Source organism: Quercus suber, unplaced genomic scaffold, assembly GCF_002906115.3.
Source record: "Quercus suber isolate HL8 unplaced genomic scaffold, Cork oak 2.0 scaffold_80, whole genome shotgun sequence".
NCBI lineage: Eukaryota > Viridiplantae > Streptophyta > Magnoliopsida > Fagales > Fagaceae > Quercus > Quercus suber.
Genome location: NW_027069545.1, coordinates 1,054,159 through 1,076,003, shown reverse-complemented (window position 1 = coordinate 1,076,003; position 21,845 = coordinate 1,054,159). Strand labels below are relative to the sequence as shown.

Genomic DNA, 21,845 nt, shown 5'->3' with positions numbered 1-21,845 from the left:
CTTTACTTCTAATTCTAAAATATAGTAAACTAAAATATGATTTTTATATTTATTTTTTTTTATTTTACTCTGAAAATTTTTACTTTTGGACATTTTTGTCATTTCATTTTAATTGATACAATGAGGTGGTCACAAAAATTAATTTAGTAAATTTTCTCAACATTTCTCATGTCATCAAGTACTACATTACTTAAAATTTAAATTTTCAATGATGCTAAAGTTGTTAAGTGATTGAGTGATTAAAAGAGATAAAAGAGAAAAACAGAAGTAAGACATGGTTTGACCTAATGACTTATATCCATAGAGGAAAGTTTATGATGGCTACATCTTAACTATACAACTTCATTGTATTACAATAAACATAACGTTGAATCTATATACTAGATAACTATAAATTAAACTTAGCTAACCCTAATTCACTTAGAATTAGTTTGCTTACTCTACAAGTACATAAGCTAACTACAGATTTAGACCTTTCGTCCATAATATCTCAAACAAAAGATAAATTTTGGAAATTTATAAAAATCTACAGTTCAACCAAGAACAAGCAATGTATTTCTTCAAGTATGAAAGTGTAGTTTAACTAGTAAGTGCAGACTTTAACGAGCTTCAAGCACAGAAATGGTTACATCATTAAGTGACGTAGGTGTTCCTGTAGAACTTGATGAATCTTGTTCGTAATTTATAGTTCTTTTGTTGATAAATGCTGGCTTGCCAGGTTGGGGTAGAGCAGTTTCATTTCCTAACATGAATACAATTTCTACCATGGTTGGTCGGTCTGCTGCTTGTTCTTGCACACATAAGAGTCCAATTTGAATACAACTTAAAACTTCACTAGCAGAATATACCTGAGCCAAAGATGAATCAACTATTTCCAAGGCTTTACCTTCCATCCATAAGTCCCAGACCTAAAACAATTTAATAGTATATAACCTTAGAGCCACAGTGAAGTTCACTATTTCAAAATGAAGTGATAATATATTTTACTTACATGTCCTATCAAATTTAGGTAGGGGCTTCTAGCAAGATAGTGGTTGTTTCTCTTGCCACTAATTATCTCAAGTGTTAAGACACCAAAGCTAAAGACATGTGATTTGATAGAATATAACCCTTCCATTGCATATATATCCACTGCAGTAAAACAAATTCTTAAGAATAATATGCTTGTCTGACTTTTGATTTTAGCATTTGAAGAGAGACAGAGAGAGAGGGTTACTATGTGCCAACAACTCTATTTGTATTCGCTTCAATTTGGTCATCTCCGAACAATCTAGCCAAACCAAAATCTGAATTTTTTGGCTTCATTGTAGCATCTAGTAGCACATTGCTTGCTTTTAGATCTCTATGGTTGATTTTTTCTCTAGAATCTTGATGAAGATATAAGACTCCTCAAGCAATACCAGAAATAATTTCAAATCGCTTCCTCCAATCCATGATTTTTCTTTTTATTTCATCTGGACCAAAGCATGAAAACTTCCATCAACAATATACAAACTATACTTAATTTTAAATTATCATAATTTACCTTTATATTTTAACCATATTTAAGTAATAGTGCTTGAAAACAAGAATTAGTTACATAGTTGAAAGCTATATGTGATGGAAGAAATGGCATACCAAATATGAAAAGGTCTAAACTTTTGTTTGGCATGTATTCATAGATTAACATCTTCTCTTCTTTATGAATGCAACAACCAAAAAGCCTCACAAGATTCCTATGTTGGAGTTTTGCTATTAGCATAACTTCATTCTTAAATTCTTACTTACCCTGCCTTGAACTTCTTGAGAGTGTTTTTATTGCTATTTCTTGCCCATTGGCTAGTTGACCCTGCAATTATAATTGAGACTTAAAAGTGATTAACTAATTATAATAATTTTTTTCTCCATTATACATTTATACTATGCATGTGCCATTTGTAATCCCTGCCCTTCACTTCCACCAAAATCATCCTAGCAGTGTGCGTGGGTGATTAGAAATTAAAATAACATATTGTGAGAACTTCAGCCCAATAATTTGTGCATTTGTGATCTTAGCTTATCCACCGCAACCTTGGTCCCAGATATATAAAATTGTTGTGGAACATAAATAAGAATTGATTCACATGTAATAGATGCTTATCATTAGCAAGGTGAAGCACCTTATAGACGGGGCCAAATCCATCTTGTCCAAGCCTTTTAGCGAAAGAGAAGTTGTCTGTGGCAGCAAGGATGGTGCTTATGTCGAAAAATGGTAAATCTAGATTTTCTATACCTTCGTTCAGCTTCTGAGAATCTTGAAAGGTTGTTGAACTTGCAGTAACATTACTGTTCAATGTGGGTTGTCTTCCCCTCCCTGTCCTCATGTAAGCATGGTTACCAATGACGCTTGTAATCATTTTAATCAGTTGTGTAATATTAAGAGCATATGAATTATACTGCATATATAGGATTTACAAACCGGTGTGCCAACTTTTAAACACAACATAAGAAGGTAATTAAAAAAGTTATTGTGTTCTTTAAACTTTTAAAGAGAGGGGGGAAGGGGGGAGGTTGTGTGTGTAATCATTGCCCCATGTTCCATTGTGCATTGCCACTAAGGTTTTTTTTTTTTTTTTTTTTTAGCATATGAATTATACTGCATATATAGGATTTACAAACCGGTGTGCCAACTTTTAAACACAACATAAGAAGGTAATTAAAAAAGTTATTGTGTTCTTTAAACTTTTAAAGAGAGGGGGGAAGGGGGGAGGTTGTGTGTGTAATCATTGCCCCATGTTCCATTGTGCATTGCCACTAAGGTTTTTTTTTTTTTTTTTTTGTAAGCCCATGGGCACTAGCAGTGTATAGCAGGGCGTGTTGCTACTTGATTTTTGCATATTAGAAAGTATGGATTAGTACTAGACTCAAACCCACAATCTTTTGGCACTTGGTTCGAAGTGATAGATCTTTCCCAGGGCTTGCAACCGTTGCACTACACTTGCTGGTGGTGATTGTGTTCTTAATGTGACACTAATCACATTAATTGCAATACCATTTTGTAAACCTTTAATAGTAAATTTAAACCGCTACGCATTCTTGGTGTGGTATTTATTCTACAAGTATGAGTATTTGTGGGGTGTGAAGGGTAAGAATTATGAGGAAACTTCACACACATACACATTTAGATTAGATTAGAGTAAAATTTCTATCTTGTATTTAAAAAAAAAAAAAAAATAGTAAATTTGAAAGTAGTTTTAATGTTATTATATTTTTCTATGTTTAAACACCAACAAATCAATTTATAAGGTTTTTGTGGTAAACTTTGCTCCTAAATGATGCTTATAATTCACACATGCAACTTTAGATCGAAAAAGAATATCAATAGGAAACTTGCTTACCCTTCCTTTTCCTCTTAATTAGGAAATGCACAAATAGGAAAATGAGTAATGAAGTAATAACAAGTAGGCCCACTGCTAGAATTGCCAGCCTCCTCTTGTTGGCAAAGAAGCCCATGGAATGACCTGATCGAAAAGAATAAAATTTCTCTAGTCATGTATGTAACATAAGCGGTGCACACTACGCAAATTATTTTCATTCATAATTATTTTTTCAATGTTGTTTAGTAAATAAGTTGTGATAGAAGTAAGATAATTTTATATAAGGAAAATATTTAATATACTAATAATTTTAGCATTAAATTCTTGAAGCTGACCAATATCAATGAATGTAATTGGTGTTTTTGTGGTAAACTTTGCTCCTAAATGATGCTTATAATTCACACATGCAACTTTAGATCGAAAAAGAATATCAATAGGAAACTTGCTTACCCTTCCTTTTCCTCTTAATTAGGAAATGCACAAATAGGAAAATGAGTAATGAAGTAATAACAAGTAGGCCCACTGCTAGAATTGCCAGCCTCCTCTTGTTGGCAAAGAAGCCCATGGAATGACCTGATCGAAAAGAATAAAATTTCTCTAGTCATGTATGTAACATAAGCGGTGCACACTACGCAAATTATTTTCATTCATAATTATTTTTTCAATGTTGTTTAGTAAATAAGTTGTGATAGAAGTAAGATAATTTTATATAAGGAAAATATTTAATATACTAATAATTTTAGCATTAAATTCTTGAAGCTGACCAATATCAATGAATGTAATTGGTGTCACTTCAACAATATAAAAAATAAATATAAGAAGTGCTACATAACACTTCACAAGGAATATATATATATATATATATATATTCATAACACTTCAAGAACACCTTTCCAAAAACACTTCACAAGGAATGTAATTTGTTGTGAAAGTTGTGTGAACATAACATTTCTCAATATATATATATATATATATTAATTGACGATATCAATTAGTGATGTTTATGTAATAAAATTTGTAATATTCATAACATCACTCTTCAAATTAACATATAAGTCATGCCACTTTTGTTACATAAGAATCTATAATATGTAGTATAAGTTAATTGAAATCTATGACTTTTTTTGTTGATTTCATCTTTTGTTTCTGCATAAATTTTTGAGATCTCACAATTTTATATATCATTATTTTAAATATATATTTTTAATCAAAATTTAATTCTATTCTATATTTAAGTCCGAATCTTGGCGAATCATATTTTCATTAAATTGTATAATAGATAGTTCCATTTACAATTTCAATCACAATAAAAGCTTATATATAATCATCATAATTATCAAATTTTTATATTTAAGCAAAAAAAAAATCATATTTTTTCAGACTTTCTCACCTATTGCATAGATTATTGACTAGTTAATTACAAAAAGGTTAATAACTATGAAAGAAGTTATAAAATATTTTCTCTTTTAACATTGTATGCAAGCATGGTAGGAAAAAATTGCCTGAAATACCAGAGAATTGTTAAGTACCTAACTCAAGCGCATCCACACGTACGTACAGATTTTGGCCCCCATTCAACACTCTTGTATCTATCAATTCACCATACCATCTCAAACACCCGACTTCCTCCTTCGCATCCACACCTCCATACGCCGCGCAAGAACAATTTTCCAAGCATTGTTGCTCATAGTCCTTCAAACTCAGCTTCTCATCAACTCGTGCAAATGAACTATCCGGAAGCTTCACATTTTCCACCTTCACAAACCCATCACCACTCTTGCATATAGATGCCTGTCCACGCTTTCTTACACACCCACTGGATGCATTTCTCGAAGACCATTCACTTGGTGACTTGGGTTGGAACCCAGGTAGACAGGTGCACTCAAATTCAGTATCATTTTGCAGTTGACATTTACCAAATGCACCACACTTGCGGTAGTTGTCACATCGGTCCAATGGTGCTGACCCTAGAGAAAACCATCCATGATCTCCCTCTCTACTCAGAAAGCGTTGAATAGACCCCGATTCATCTACTACTAATCTTGAGAATATTTCTGGTAGAAGTTCAACCCAGCTCGTAGTAGTCTCAGTCTAGTTGTTCACAATACTAAAATTGAAGAGATAGTTAGGATGTGACAATGGCGGTACCCCACTCCATCCAAAGCCATTCCAATGACCAGAGCGCCACCACAAAATGCTGCCCTTGTATAAAAACAATTCTGGGGAGGAGCTATTGGTGTTGAGCAAATAGGAACAATTTCCAGTTCCTGGATCATCTTTGGACTTCCAAGATGTTAGGATTCGGTTCAGACCAGTTGTTCTGTCCAGCCCAAGTTTCATGTTTGGAAGAGTTGTATCAGCTGGATAATCAAAGCTTTGCCACAGTAGCTCACTTGTTTTGTTAAGAACCAAGATTAGATTTCCTGAATCCATGAGCTGAGCATGAGTATTATTGTTGCTTGATTGTGTGACAATATTTGTGGACCAGATGGGTTGGTTTCGATCTTCGACATGGAGTAACAGGTTCCCATGAACATCAATTGAGAGAACACCAGAAGTATCATTGATAGGATTGTCTCTGTTTGCAACCCACACCACGGGTTGTTCTGGAGCTCTATAATACCGAATTCCAACATAGCGGTTGGTGGACACTCCAGGACTGAAGAAACCAAGTGCAAAGGTTTCTCCCTTAGAGACTAAAACGTCACCATCTCTAATGGGTTTGCTGATAGTTATGGTGTCTTGCGAAAAACCAAATTGGAGAAGGAATAGAAGCAACGTTTGTGGAAGTAGAAAGAGAAACCCTTTAGCAAAATACATGATCATGATAAGTGAAGTTGTAGAGAGCTAGGTCATTTTTCTAAGTAAAATGAGGAGGTTTGAGTGGATGAGTCTTGATATTTGATGCATGAAGATGGCAGTGCGGGTGTTGATATTAGGTTGCGGCACTGGCAGGGATATTGTTCTAATACATTGATCCATGAACAATTATAGACATTCTTTTTAAGAACAATCATAGATGTTAGGCATTAATATATTGAATACAAATCCTCTATACTTATAAACTTCTAGTATTCTTTTATGGTGTATTTAGATGGTAGAATTTGAGTCTATGGATTTAGATTTTTGGTAATTAAAATTCAAATGCCTTACTTGGATAGTTTACAAAGCATTAAGGATTTGGATTTAATAAATCTGTCGAAGATTTTAAACCATAAAATTATTGAATTTGAAATAAATTCTTAGCCTATGGCCCTATAGAATTTTAGAAATGACATACTTAAATATTTATGGATTTGGTAATAAGGCATTTCAAATCCATCACTTTAAAATTTGAATTCAAAAATGCAAATGTAACCTTAAATTTTTTATAAAATAACAAAAGTTTAAAACTTAAAAAAAAAAAAAAAAAAAAAACTAAATAAATAGTATACCGTATACCACAATTGGTGTAGTATTAATGGGAATACAAAAAATATGACAAATTATTTGCATTCAATTTAAAACTTGCCAAGTGTTTTCTTTTACTTTCCCTATAAAATGACCAAAGTTTAAAATGGAAAAACAATTCAAAAAAAAAAAAAAATGGCATATCACAATTGGTGAAATATAAAGTGAAAAACAAAAAATAGAATAGATAATTTGTATTCATTTTTTGTTTTTTTTTTTTTTTGTGTGGGTAAAAGAGGAATATCATTCAAATTAAACTATAATATAAGAGATGTATTCAAGTTACATCCGGTGTAACTCTAAAGGGTTACACATTTTCTAAATCATTGGATTTAAGTAGATCCAACGGTTAAAAAAAGATACTCATTAATGCTAATATTCTTATCGATCTCATTTATTATCCCTTATTTATGTCATTCCATACTTATCTCTAAACCCAAAAAAGTATGTCTATCTCTCTCTCTCTCTCTCTCTCTCTCTCTCTCTCTCCACTGCAGTATGTCTCTCTCTCTCTCTCCTCCTCTTCTTTTGGGCTCCACCTCCACAGCCAAATTGTCGATAGCAAAATATGTATACTCTACCAAGTGATATGCTGATGCGATGGTTGTATATTCCATCAATTGAAAGATGAGTAGAGGCAACACTACTCTACCAATCAATCCAAATTAGAGACAATCATGCATAAATTTAAATGATAATTGCAATTTTTTTTATTAAAAATAAACAGAAACAGAGATACACAATAGATGCTAAGTCTGGTGGTAACTTTTTTATTAAAAAAATGCAAAAAAAAAAAAAAAAAAAAAAAATCTTTTACCGATTAGCCAAGAAGTCCTAACAAATCCAATAAGTGTGAATGGCTCATAAGATTCAGTCGTAAACATATTCTCTCAAAATAACCTCTCCTAAGTCCTAACAGATCCAAGAAGTACGAATGCCTTGAAAACTTTAGCAGTAAACGCACTCTCTCAAAATAACCTCTCTTAAGTCATAAGAAATCGATGCTCGTAAGGTTTAATAGTAAGCATACTCTCTCAAAATATGGTTTAAGTATGTGGCTTTTTTTTTTTTTTTTTTTTTCTCGCTCCTATAGCAAGGACATCATATCCAATCATGACTGGTTTTCCTTCAACTTTATTAACGTTTTCACTAGTAAAACATCATGTTATAGTACCTATTACTTGTACTCAAATGCTTAGACTTATACAATTTAAATATACACACATGCATCCCACCATGTAAAATGCAAGATGTTTGATACTCTCATACCTACTGCCATTCAAAATAATAATTATTCTCATGTTAGAATCCAATTTTTAAAGTTCTTTATTTATTTATTTAAATTTTGTGATTCAAATTGTAGTATTTAAATGGCATGGAAGTTGGATAAAATTTTAAATTGGAGAAGCAATCTGTTAGAAGAATGATGAAAAATGTTTTGTAGGAAGTCTATTAACAATTTTGCCAAAACGTGTTAATGTCTCCAAGGATGGCTTTCAATTAAACATTGTCAACATGTGATTTTATAATGCATTCCCAGCCTACCTATTATCTTGATTCAGGACTCTTTTGCTTATAGAAATCTATCAACAAATTGTATTTTCATCCAAAGATAAAATACACATGTCAAAAAAAAAAAAAAAAAAAAAAAAAAAAAAGAGAGGACAAGATTGCAAAATGATTTGAGAAGAATGAAATGCACAGCTTTGGCTTTTTTTTTTTTTTTTTTTTTTTTTTACAGCTGGTGACCTGTCCCCAAAAAAAAAAAAAAGTTATAAGTAGTCCACTGAAATCAGTCCACACAAAAAGCCACAAAATTACACAATAGTTGAGAGACATAACACAACAATTCATAAAAAGTCACAACTTACAAACACAACAATCAACACACCATAGTTCATAAAAAATGCAGAGGGCAGAGGACAAAGGGCTAACCGGCTAAGGCAAAGCAATAGAGAAAGGATCTAAGGAGGAGGAGTAGCAGCAATAGTCCAGATCTGAGGAGGAGTAGCAGTAGCTCTGAGGGAAAGAACAGCAGTAGCAGTGATGAAGATTGGAGGCGTTGATGATGTTGAGTGGAGGAAGAGTGAGGTTAGGGTACAAATTTGAGAATTGTAATTTAGGTTTTCAGTCCATATTTATTTTTTATTTTGTAGTTTTTAGTTTGCCGGTTATTTATTTATTTTTTGGATGAGAGTTAGTTAGTTTTCAGCATCATATGATTTTTTTTTGTATACCAGTTTTTATTTATTTATTTTTTAAGTGTGGGGGGGGGGGGGCTATTAGGACGAAAATTTAAAATTTCAGCACACACACACAGTGGCCCTATTGTAGGTCCGTCCCTTGCCTTTTGGTATTTTTGTTAATGTCAATAATCATGGAAAGACAATTCTCTTTGGTTGTGCACTTTTTCTAAATGAAACAACAAGTGTCTTTTGATGGTTAATGAAGGTACATTCTTTGTCTTGTAAATTTTTACAATTATTTTTTAAATTTTATTTGATTAATTAGTAGAATAATAATGTTTATCCTTTGAAATATTTTCATGCTTTAGTAAATTTGTATTTGATTTGTAGACTTTTGCATGGTTAATAAAGGATCAACCCAAGGCAATTTTGACGGACCAAAATCTATGAATTACAGAGGCAATATCAAAAGAATTGCTGGCTACAAAACATGTCTTTTGTTTATAGCATGCTAAATTTAGTGGTTGGTTTACATCAATTCTTCATAATCAATATTCAAATTGGTGCATGGACTTTTATAAGTTATATAAGTTAGAGTCATGTGAAGAGTTTGACAATCAACGGCTTTAAGTTATGACAAAATATAACGTGTTCTCTAACATACATGTAATTGGTTTATATCAAATCAAGAACTTTTGGGTACCATGTTACCTTCATGGGAATTTTTTTGGTGGAATGAAAACAACTGGATGATCGGAAAGCATAAATGCATTTATTAAACGGTTTGTTAGTTCTCCACAAACTTGATCCAACTCATCAAACAAGTAAATCATTATTTACCATTGATTTCTTTTGTTGTATATATATTTTTTATTTGTTAATATTTGTAGTCTTCATGTGTCATATAAAAGTTTTTAATTTATTTTATTATTTGGAATTTTAGGTTGATCTTGGCATTGAAGATATTGAGCAAACATAATCACATGATACGATGTTGGAGACATATAGAGGTTCTTCTTTAAGATCAATGTCACCATTAGGAGAGCAAGCATATAATGTTTTGATGTCCTATGCTTTCAAGATTTTTCAAAAAAAGTTTGGAGAGTAACACAATATTCAGTGCTTCAAGAAAATAGTATTGAATTTGTGCTACAATATTATAAAGATGAAACTAGTCAAAGATACAAGGTATTATGGGATGGTAAGATGACTAATCATAGTTGTAAGAATTTGAATTTTGGGGTATATTTTTCCATCACATACTTAGTGTATTCCTTCATAAAGATTATTACCAAATTCCATCTTTGTATTTACCACCACGTTGGTTTCATGACGCATCATTAAGTGAAAAAAAAATTACTAGTGTTGGATGATGAAAATTTAGTAGAGAAAGAAAATATGGTTGATGCTAATGTTAATAATATGATTGATAGAGGTTGCTTCATTAATTGTCCTTCGCTCTCAAAGACAAAAGGTTGCTGAAAGTAAAAATGAATGAAAGGTGGAAGAGAATTAAGAAAGAAAAAGAAGTCTTGTGGCCTTTGCAAGCATGTTGACCATAACATCTTAACATGTCCGGAGAAAGATAATTGTACTTCCTCATGCGGTGCGAAAAAAAGAAAAAAAAAATGTACTTCAAGTTAAATGGGATTGAATCCAATATTTTGTTTGAAATGTTAGGCATAAACTCTTGAGCTTGTAAAAGAAAAGAGCTATGGCAATATTGTGTTTGTTAATTTTGACAACATTATATCATTGGACTAAAATGCTTCTCCACGACAATATAATGCCTTTGTTAATTTTAACACTTCTCCTTTTTTTTTTTTGTGTTGGTTTTACGTTTCCATTTTGACAATATTATGCCAGTGAATACTCACATTATCATTTTCAATATTATGTCATTGTACTAAAACACTTCTTCCTACTTATTTATTTATTTATGAATTTACCTAAATTTTTATAAGGGATTCAATTTAAGACTTGAGCTTCCTCTATTGTGCTTGTGAATTTATGTTCTCTTATTTTCCTTATTTTTTTGGTTACAAATCTTCGTCTTCTTTTTTCATTTTTTAATTTCTTTTTTATTCTTCTTATCTTTTTTTCATTAGTTTTTAGGGCCAGGTGTTCAAAATTATATTTTAAAGGGTTCAAAAAAATTTTAAAAATTTATATTTAGTTTTTTCTTTTCTTTTCTTTAGGGCAAGTGATACATTTGAACCAAGGTTTTGAATTCTATTTAGATTAGCAATTGGAATAGAAAATTACGATATCTGTCTATATTGGTGCATCATTTTAGAATTACTATAATAATAATAATAATAATAATAATAATAATATAGCTATTTGGCACCTACAAAAGTCACTTTATTTATTTTACCTCTTCACACCCCACAGCAATGGAGCTATATTTTTAGCTATTTGATTAAAATAATATAAATAACTCATTAAAATAATAATAAAAACATCCATAGAAAAAAAAATTAAAAAAAAAAAAAAAAAAAACACTAGCACAACACAAACATCCACCACTACCACCAATAGCAACAGTAGTCCATAGTAGGAAAGAAAAAACCACCAACCCAAATCCTTAATCTTTTTTCTCAACCCAGACCAAATAAAATCACCAATCATAGACAAAATAAAACATCAACACAGTAGACATCGGCGGAACAGATCGGCGATGGGGCTTAGGGTGGGTCGGCGGAATAGATCGGTGATGGGGCTTGGGGAGATCAGCGATGTTCCCCCAACAGATCTAAGCTTAATTTTCAGACCAAAAGTGTTGAGCTAGCACCCCAGACCACCATCAAACCCAACATTTAAGCTTGATCGAGAGAGAGAAGAAACAAGACCAAGAGGCACAAAACCCACCATCAAACCCAGACCATCGTCGAACCAGACCAGCCATCGCCGACCCACTGACCCATACCATCGCCGATCATGCGAAAAGAAGAGAGAAAAGATAGCGAAGAGTAGAGAAGGAAGAGAGAGAGTTGAGACTCTGTGTTTGACGAAAAGAAAGAGAGAAAAGATAGATAAGGAAGAGAGAGAGAGCGAGAGAGAATATTTTAATGGAAAAGAGAGAGAAAGTTAAACAAAATATATAATTTTTTTTTTTTTTTTTATAGCTTTGGAGCTACAGTGCACAGTTATAGATGGCTGTGCACTGTAGCAGAAAAGGTAAAATTTTTACATATAGCTCCACTGCTGCAGAAAGGTTTTAGGTATTTGAGGTGCTAAAAATACCAATATGGCTTTTTAGCACCACTGCTGCGGATGCTCTTAAAATTATATATTTGTGGCAAATGTTGATAATCACAGTGCAGTTCAAATAGTGTGGGTCCCACTTAATATAAAAATTGAATAAATGGGAGAAATAGTGAGACACGGCAGGCAAGATGAATTTTCTTCTTGGAACAAAATTGCCCTCCTAAAGAAGACATGGCTGACAAGGGGCATTTTTCTTCTTTAAACAAAATTGAGCTTTTAACACATTTTTCTCCGTTTTACTTTTTATTTATTAAGTCTTATTTTATCAATATTTTATTATCTATTTTAACTCACTTTACCAATATCAAACTCAATTTCTTCCCCTTTACCAATATCAAAGAGAAGAAGAGAGGAAGAATTGTCAATGAAGGATTGAGGAATTATTAAAATGGTAACATTATTGTATATATATTTTTTGATTCATAGTTATTTTTTAAAAATAGATTAAAATTAATATGATGTTAATTTTTATTTTTGATACATGTATATTGTAACACAAAGGATGGTAATATAGTTGCAAGTGAGACTTAATACTTTGCTCCAAAAGATTATTTTGACTTAAATGAACCACTTCAAGAAGGTATTATAATTTTATTTTATTTGTGATTTACATTTTATTTATCATAGAATATGGTGTTTATTTTTTAAACTCTTGTTTTAATATAGGACCAAATTAGTATGATATTAATTTTTATTTCTAATACATATATATTATAGCACCAATGGATGGGAATGTAGTTGCAAGTGAGACTCACTTCTTTACTCTAAAAAATTGTTTTGACTTAAATGAACCCCTTCAAGAAGGTGTTATAATTTTATTTATTTGTAAATTTGCATTCCATTTATCATAGAATATGATGTTTATATTTTAAAATCTTGTTTTAATATAGCTAAAATGGATGATAATGTAGATGCAAGTAAGACTCATCAATTTGTTCCAATAAATTGTTTTGACTTAAATAAATTGTCTCAAGAAGGAATTATTATTTTCATTTTATTTCTTTTAATGCACGACTCCCAGTACATGACAAACCGATAACGCATGGATCCCAGTACGTGACTAACACACCAACTTAAGGAAGATGTTGGCTATAAAGTTCTTCAATTCATCCAACAATGAAGATCAAGAAACTTCTTAGTTACAAAACCCTTGATGCAAAGACGCAGTAGCTTTTACTAAGAATATTATAAACTAAGGCAAATTGTCTCCAGTCACAATATGCATATATAATCACTTTGCATCAAGTTGCATCCCATGTTACGGCACTCAAATAATCATTACATATGTCTAGAGTTGTGAGAAAAGAAACCCTACACAAATACCTATGGATATGGGTGAAATCTGATTTGGAAATTCTAATTTCATAATTCTTGACAAATACAGCTTCTGTCGAGCTTTAACATTAAACCTCGATAGAAAGGCTTCTGTCGAGATATCTGTCAAACTTTAATGAACAGTACTTCTTCACTTGTTTCTTGATTAGACTTGTATGGATTCAATACTAAACTCGAACACTTGTTTCTTGAAGTACTAAACTCATCCTAGATCTACCCAATTACAAGTAAAGTGTGTTTTGTCAAAAGATTAGCCAATTTACATAACATATATCTCTAACAATCTCACATATGTCCTAGCACGAAGGATGCTTGTGGTGACTTAAGGGTTTGAGCAGTGGGGGTGACGTCTAATTGTGAAGGAGAGAGGGGGAGAAGGAGATTTTACCAAGAGGGGGAGAGGGAGAGGCAATTTGAGGAAATGAGGCTCTTGGAGCTCTCATCCATGGAGGCAATGTGTTCAAGAATGGAGAGAGAGTGTGTATTTATATTGGTTAAAAGGGAGCTGAGAGAAATAATAATAAAAAGTGAGGCAAATAATTATTTAAATAAAATAGATGGTAGAATAGACAAACTGATGTGGGAGTTTTGGATAAGTGACTGTGTAAAACAGAAAAAGTTGGTTCTTATATTAAAATAAATAATAAATTTTGTACAAACTGATGCAGTTGTTCTAAGCCACTAATCATTCACATATCTAAGCTTTGTATCACCATAAGGGTTTGTTTCAAGTCTCCCTCTAAAATAATCATCCTTATCTCAACATCCATCATTAAGAGGTTGGCAACTTTTTGGTGCCAAAACATTTTATATTTGAGTTCATTAATAGAATTGTGTTAGAGTTTGGTTTTAGTGTAGTGTTTTGGATTTTGAGATTTAAATGTGTTAAGTTTTTTATGGGCCTTTCCCTAAAAAAAAAATAAAAAATAAAGTTCTTTACGGTAATAGCATGTTTTCAAAATTTTCTTATGTTAGTTGAGAGACACATTATGGGTTTTTTTTTTTTTTTTTTTTTTTTTTTTTTTTTTTTTTTTTATTTTTNATGGACCATCCGAATTGGATTGATACACAATACTGGTAAATCTTATCAATCTCATCTTTATAAGTATAGAACAATTGATGAACTAAACTTCTCTAAAAAAAAAAATTGATCATGAACTAGAATTTCCAATAATTTGAGAGGAGTTAGGTTACATGTATATGGCATACCATTAGTAACAATTCTTTATTAATTAAGTAGTAATATTGCCAACCTCTTCAGCTTATTTTTCTCTTCTTTATTTTATTTTTTGGGGAGTACGCTGTTCTGTCTGTACAGTACCAGGCCCATGCTTAGTGCAACAACACATGGGCGATGCACAGGGCACGAAAGCCCCAAAGCAAGCTACTATGCTGGACTCTACCCTTTGAAATATATAAATTTAATATTGTATATCAGCCCACACGTCTAAATATGAAATATTAAACACATACTTAAATAAACCAACGAGTTAGTGCAAAGTGCGACAACACATGTTCTGTGAGGTGGCTTTGTGATAAAAAATCGTCCATTTGTAAAGGTTGTTATTTATGGCACTCTTGCAATGATGAGAACAAACATTTATCCACAATCAGAGAAGCATTATATGAGGCATGAAAGCATGGTTTCAGGGAGATAATCTTTTCTCTAAGATCAAATTAATGGGTAAAGCTAATTTAGACACATCGCCTAACTAACTTGGAGAATGTTCTCATCATAGATGATATTGCAACATTAAAGAAGATGATTAAGCACATTCATATTGAAGTTGCTCCTCAATCGGTATTCCAAGAAGTTCAAAGAATAGCAAACATGGCGACAACAACTTTTATAAGTCTCTCTTAGATGTGATTTTATTTGGCGATAACAAAAAAAAAAAAAAAAAAAAAAAAAAAAAAAAAAAAAGAGTATACATTTGAGACTTTAAATTTGACCCAAATTTCACTAAATTTGGATTTGAAAAAAAAAATGTAACCATTTGAAGTTGGCATAATTATGTTGTCTCCAAGAGTTTGCTAAACCCTCATTAGACTGCTCACTCAAGCGAAATCGTAACAAACTATAACTAACTTTGAAGGCGTAGTGACTTAAACTAATGATTGTTAATATAAAACTAACGCTTTCTCATCAAATTCTGAGGAGAAAAGTTACCATATCAAGTTTGGCTAAGAACAAACCTTCTCAAGCCTAAATAATTAGAAAACCCTGTCTCTAGAGTGTGCTCCACGTGAGATCATTTTAGAATTCTTCACCTTGAGCCATAATGAAGAGATTATAACATAGAAAGTGTTCTTTCAAACCACAGAAAACTTAAACGTCTACCACAAGTTTATTGGTAGAACACTACGAGAGTGTTCTATAGAGTACCATAAGCATTGTATTTCTTCAAATATGAAATTGTAGTACAAGTAATAAGTGCATACTTCAACGAGCTTCGAGTGCAGACATGGTTACATCATTGATTGAACCAGGTGCTCCTGCGGAACTTGATGAGTCTTGACCATTACTTATATTTCTTCTATTAATAAATGCTGGCTTTTTTGGTGCAGGAAGAGGTGTTTCATTTCCCAACATGAATAAAATTTCTATCATGGTTGGTCGATCCATCGCTTGTTCTTGCACACATAAAAGCCCAATTTGAATACATCTTGAAACTTCATGAGTAGGATATGCTTGACCCAATGATGAGTCGACTATGTCCAAGGCTTTGCCTTCCATCCATAAATCCCAAGCCTAAAAATGTAACAGTATCATACTTGATATGTCTACGGTGAAGTTCATCAATTCAAAAAAAAAAAAAAAAAATTGATAATATATGTTACTTACATGTCCTATTAAATTTAGCCATGGACTTGCAACATGATAGTGATTATTTCTCTTGCCACTAATTATCTCTAGTGTTAAGACACCATAGCTAAACACATCTGATTTGGTAGAATATAATCCTTCCATTGCATACTCTGGTGCCATATATCCACTGCAATTGAACAAAAGAAAATAATAATGATTGTGTGATTTTGTTTTTAGCATTTGTTGTCGATGTATTTGTGCATGTGTAGCCCACTTATTGGTGTTCCTTACCGTTGAGTTTGAAGGGTTGTATTATGGATATGAATTTATTTGAGAGAGAGAGAGAGAGAGAGAGAGAGAGAGAGAGAGAGAGAGAGAGAGAGAGAGAGAGAGAGAGAGAGAGAGAGAGAGAGAGAGAGAGAGAGATTGTGCAAGCCAAGCTATAGTTGCACTGCGTACAAATCAAGGGGCTACTGATGTAATCAAGGTAGGAAATTTAATTTTCACTTCAACAACCACGATGCTAAGCAGCGTACTTGATGAGCAATCTATATGTCAAGTATTAAACTACTAATAAAATAACATTGCATGACTGGGTTGGTATATATATATATATATATATTTTGTGAATATTCATGCTAGCTCCTTCAAAGATTGGATTTGATCAAACTTTTGGACCCTGTACTTGGAGGATTTTTAGTGTTGTTAATTCGAAGATGATTTTGGGGAGTGATTTTCTTGGATCATGTGCTTTTTCTGGGATCATGCATTGCACCAAGTTCAATGTTGATAAGCCTTCTAAGTTTCTAAGCCAAGTTTGCCAACGTCAACTCAGAGCTTGGCAATAATTTAATTTAATCTTTAAACTTTTCTAGTAACGAGGGACCAATAAAAAGAAGAAACAGTAGAATAATTTGAATTTTGTTTTTGCACCCTTATGGCTTGTTTGGAAGTTTAGAGAGGGAGGAGAGTAGAGGGGAGCAGAGGGAAGGGGAGTAGTGGGGAGGAGAGTAGAGGAGAATGATTTACCTCTACCTTATTTGGATGTTTTTAAAATTAGTAAGGGGGAAGGGAGTAATTAGCCATTTCCCTTGTGTACTTTTGTTAATATAATAAGGGTAAATTAGGTAATTTACTTGGTCAATAGTTTATGTACTCTACTCCCCCTCCAAATCTCTCCAATTTGGGAGAATTAAAATTAAGGGGTTAGAGGGAGTCCAAACCCCTCCAAACTCCTCCAAACTCCTCCCCCTCATTCTTTAAAAAACTTCCAAACAAGATAATTGCATTACTCTCCCTCCCTCTACTCTACTTCCCCTCCTTTTTTAAACATCCAAACATGCTATTAAACTTTTGAAGGTTGAATTAATAATATAATTTGGTCTTGACCGCCGGCTACCAAGAACATGTGGTTCATAAAATCTGTAAATTTCCTACCGCAAATTACTACTTTGTCTTCAACTTAAATTTATAGGGTTGAGAATGATTCTAACTTGTAACTTTTAAGGTCAAAAAAATATAAAAAATTGCTATTGAGTAAACTTTAAAAGCAGGTCCACGAGTGAACAATCATATTTTTATGGGGGTCAATGTATTTATTAGCCACCAGCAAAATTAAGACAAGAAAAAGACATCCTTACGACCAAGTGTTTTATTCAAATAAGAAAGACGAGTACCACAGAACTAAATGGACTATCGAAGCAAATTAAGACTAAGAAAATTAGGATACAGAACAAAATAAAGAACTCAAAAAACCACTCTCTACCATCAATTTTTAGAGAACATCTTCTGCAAATTGACAAAACAATAGAGTTATCATGCTATGTGTTTAAAAATTTGCCGTGATACAAGTCTGTATACACAGGATTGGAGTCTTTTATCCTTTAATTTTCAATTACTGTGTTTTTTTAGGATTCTACTAATTTCTCACCTAACTTTTGTTAGAACAGTTGTAAATACTAATTGTGGACTATTGAGGTAACAAAGTCGACTTATCATAAGCATCTAGCTATAGCAACACTTACGAAAAGTATATACTAACGATTTTAGAGACTGCATGCGTGGGGGTTCTTATATTTCATTGTGCAATACCCTAGTCATGAATTTAGACAACCACCTTTGTGAGATAGGGAAGTTTTAGCCCTCATAAAAATGGGTCTTTGGGTTCTATTGTGTTGCGGCCAACTTGGCATAATAGAAGGTATGTTGCGGTAGAATTCACAAGTGTACCAACTTTAATAAAAACAAAATTGCTGGTTGAGGGCAATAAATGATGATAGGGGCCAACTCAGTGGGCTATCATCAGTTCAAGGCTGTGTAAATGGATTTGACATGCACATTAATTGTGGTGGACTTGCCTTCATCCTTATGGTGTGTGTGTGTTTCCCTACAAACACAACACCCAAAAGGTGTGGCAAACAACTACTTCAACAGATTTCCCTCCTCTTCCTATTAAATCTCACTTCCCATTGTTTATAACAGGTAGGGTTCCTTTGCAGGCTTAGGCTACTTTGTTGAGCCTCTCAATTTTAGATAATCTCTTTGCGAGTTGGATATAATTGTGTGTTGTGAGGCTTGTGACCCATTTGTGGCAGACTTGAAACAGTTGGATTTTCTATTAGACTCCTTTTGATATTATCTTTCTGTTCTGCCATGTTGGACTCCCTTGTCTGCAGTATGACTTGGACTAATTTTCCTAAATTTTGTTGGTTTGTGGGTTTCGGCTTTTAAACTTTTTTTTTTTTTTTTTTTTGATTAGTTTTCGGCTTTTAAACTTGGACCTTGTGAGGCCCAAGGAAAAAATGTGGCTTAAGCAGCATGTTTTTCTCAATAAGTTGGAAAATAATTTTAAAAAGCTATGGCATTGAAAGGCTAAAACTTTTAAGGGAAAATCCTTTTAGATTTCATTTAAGTTTTTGATCGAGGTCCACAGTATGGTAAATTATCAAAGGTGGTTTAATTGTGTGAGTGATAGAAAATGTAAAAGTGATATACAGCTACTTACAGTTAACCACATTAGAATTGTGACAATAACTATAACACAAAATTATGATCATAAAAGAACTAATTTTCAATCTTAGAAAACCCCATTTTACCAAATACTGACTTTTAATTATACCTAACTTTAAAAGAAGCTAATGATAAGAACATGATATACACCCTCCCGATTGTTTATACTTTTAAAGGTTATAGATATCTTTTTTGGAAACTATTAAATGCCAGATCACTAATACCTCCTCTAATATGGAAAACACCTTAATTAACACCTCCAAAAATTAGAGAAGCAAGTAGATGAACACCCACTTGATGTACTTCAGTGTGAGAAGGAGAGAGAAAACAGTCATAATTAGCGGATTTCCAAATAAGTGAGGCTCTCTAGCACAAAATTGGACCCATATCAGCTAAAGGTTTAAATTTATTTTATTAATTAAGATGGTGTCTAACATGTTATATCAAGATTTCATGTAAATTCCAGTGTATTTCATAAGTTCAATAACATTGTTGATTCTCCAACAAAAAAAAAAAGTTCAATAACATAGTTGAATATGGAATTATGGTGTATTTGCTATCGCAAAACTGGATTTGTATTTTCTTTTCTTTTCTTTTTTTGGGGGTAGGGGTGGGAATAAAAACATTTTACGATTATTATTTCATGGTAATTTCCCCATCCTAATCTATACATAATTATAATCATAGTGAATAAAAACAAGAAAATAGATGAAGAAAATCACATTCCTCTCATGTCCTCTAGAAAGTATCATCCCTTGATAAATCGAATGGGCTCCAATTAGAAATCAAGGAATTTGGATCTAGCGCTTCTGGTCCCAGCAGCTGCGTTTCTTGAAATGCATGATTCACCATCATTTGATGAGAACTTGGCCACAATACTTCTTGGGAGGCTATTGCTTCACCTGGCAATGGTGGCAACCCATAATTGCTTGTGTCATGCCTTATAGATTGTTCACTTGATAAATACATCTGGGTGTTAACACAATTTTCCAAAGGCAGCTCAGAAACACTAGCGTGACATCCAAAAAAACCATTTTCTAGTTGAGTACTTGAGTTCAAGTTTGTATTTGACACACTTGAAAACTCTGAAGTTGAATTGAAATGATGATCACCTGCAGGCAATTCTGGCAACTCCAAGTCTTTTTTGCAATCAGGCTTTTGATTCAAGAAGTTGGCATAAACAAGTGCAAGGTCGATATGTGAACCATCAGGCATCATTGATGAGCTAGTAGTGGACTCAACCATGGAATTCCCTTTGAATGAATGCCCCATCGGGTCATTTTTTAGATCCTCATAAGCCAAACTTCTTGACTGAACACCATCATTGGATAGCCTTAAGGACTTGCTAGCCCTTCTATTTTTTCGGCAGCCACCACCAACAGGTACATTTCTGAGGGATCCACCTTTAGTCCAATACCTTCTACAGCCTTTGCAAAAGTACCTTGGTTGTGTTAAGCTGTAGTTGTTGTAGTAGCAAAACTTTGTGTTGGAAGAACCACACCGAGGACAGTTTGGTGATACCTCTACGTTTGTTTTCCATCCTCTCTCCATGACCCAATTGCCCCAGATCTAATACACTTCATAGAAAAAGCCTTTTCTTTCACTCTTTCTGTGTGTGTGTGTGTCTCTCTCCCTTTGTGGAGCTAGGGGAGAGAAGGATCAGTTGGAGAGGAATGTAATACTGCCAATAGAGTAGTTATATGTGGGTACTAGGAACGTCTATGCAACCCATGCACATGAGTGTGGGAATAAAAATCATCTATCTCGATATGTGTGTTTCATTTTATACACCAGTACTTATCACAATCAATTACATAACTCTTTATTATCCTTATAATGACATAATTATTATATGATTCTAAAGTATAATAACGTGGCACTCTACACCAATAAATGCGAGCTATTTAATTTAAGAACATAAGATAATCTTATAAATTAATATGAAAACATTAATTCCAATATTAACTATTTTGCACTCATTAACGAGTAAAGTATAACGTAAACTGTATTTTGGGAATACCTTAATAACAATATTAGTTCATGAGTAGGAGGGTTAAATTTGTCCAACAAGAGCACGAGTGTAGGGGTAAAACTTGTTGGAAAGGGGCACAAGAGCGTGCATGTATTGGAGGTCTTGGAAATGCTTATGCACCCCATGGCCATGGCCATGCACATGAGAGATTTGCTAGATTTTGCATTAATAGACAAGTTGGGATTTCGCGGTGCCGTTAAGAGCGTACGGCAGGTGGGTATATTTCACAGTCCCCGTAGGCTAATACAACGTGTCGGTGTTTGCCTTTACGTGGCACGAGCATAATGGTGGGAATGAGGGTTGTATAGGAGGCAAAGACCTCGATAGCCACATTTTAAGTTTCTTCCAATAGGAGACATTAATAGAATAAAGTAAACAAACAAAGTACTATTCAGACTAACATTGCTAGCTAGAAATGA

The 21,845-nt window shown here is 33.0% G+C and overlaps 2 protein-coding genes across 2 annotated transcripts in view; both read right to left on the bottom strand.

Annotated features, from left to right (window-relative positions):
• Positions 1–599: 599 nt before the first annotated feature.
• The window catches only part of LOC111986126 (G-type lectin S-receptor-like serine/threonine-protein kinase At1g11410), a 42,865-nt gene continuing 21,619 nt past the window's right edge, over positions 600–21,845 (bottom strand). Inside the window, 9 exon segments of the mRNA XM_065773823.1 lie at positions 600–908; positions 992–1,124; positions 1,126–1,131; positions 1,217–1,454; positions 1,618–1,828; positions 2,139–2,332; positions 4,865–5,426; positions 5,484–6,139; positions 16,025–16,328. Of these exon segments, the coding sequence (XP_065629895.1) occupies positions 600–908; positions 992–1,124; positions 1,126–1,131; positions 1,217–1,454; positions 1,618–1,828; positions 2,139–2,332; positions 4,865–5,426; positions 5,484–6,139; positions 16,025–16,328 (2,613 nt within the window).
• LOC111994346 (dof zinc finger protein DOF3.5) lies at positions 19,788–21,091 on the bottom strand. Its single transcript, XM_024026216.2, has one exon. It carries the CDS (start codon positions 20,943–20,945, stop codon positions 20,133–20,135), a length of 813 nt encoding a protein of 270 aa, XP_023881984.1. The 5' UTR covers positions 20,946–21,091; the 3' UTR covers positions 19,788–20,132.

Coding starts and splice junctions, on each gene's coding strand:
- LOC111994346 (XM_024026216.2), bottom strand. CDS start 20,945: ATGGAGAGAGGATGGAAAACAAACGTAGAGGTATCACCAAACTGTCCT.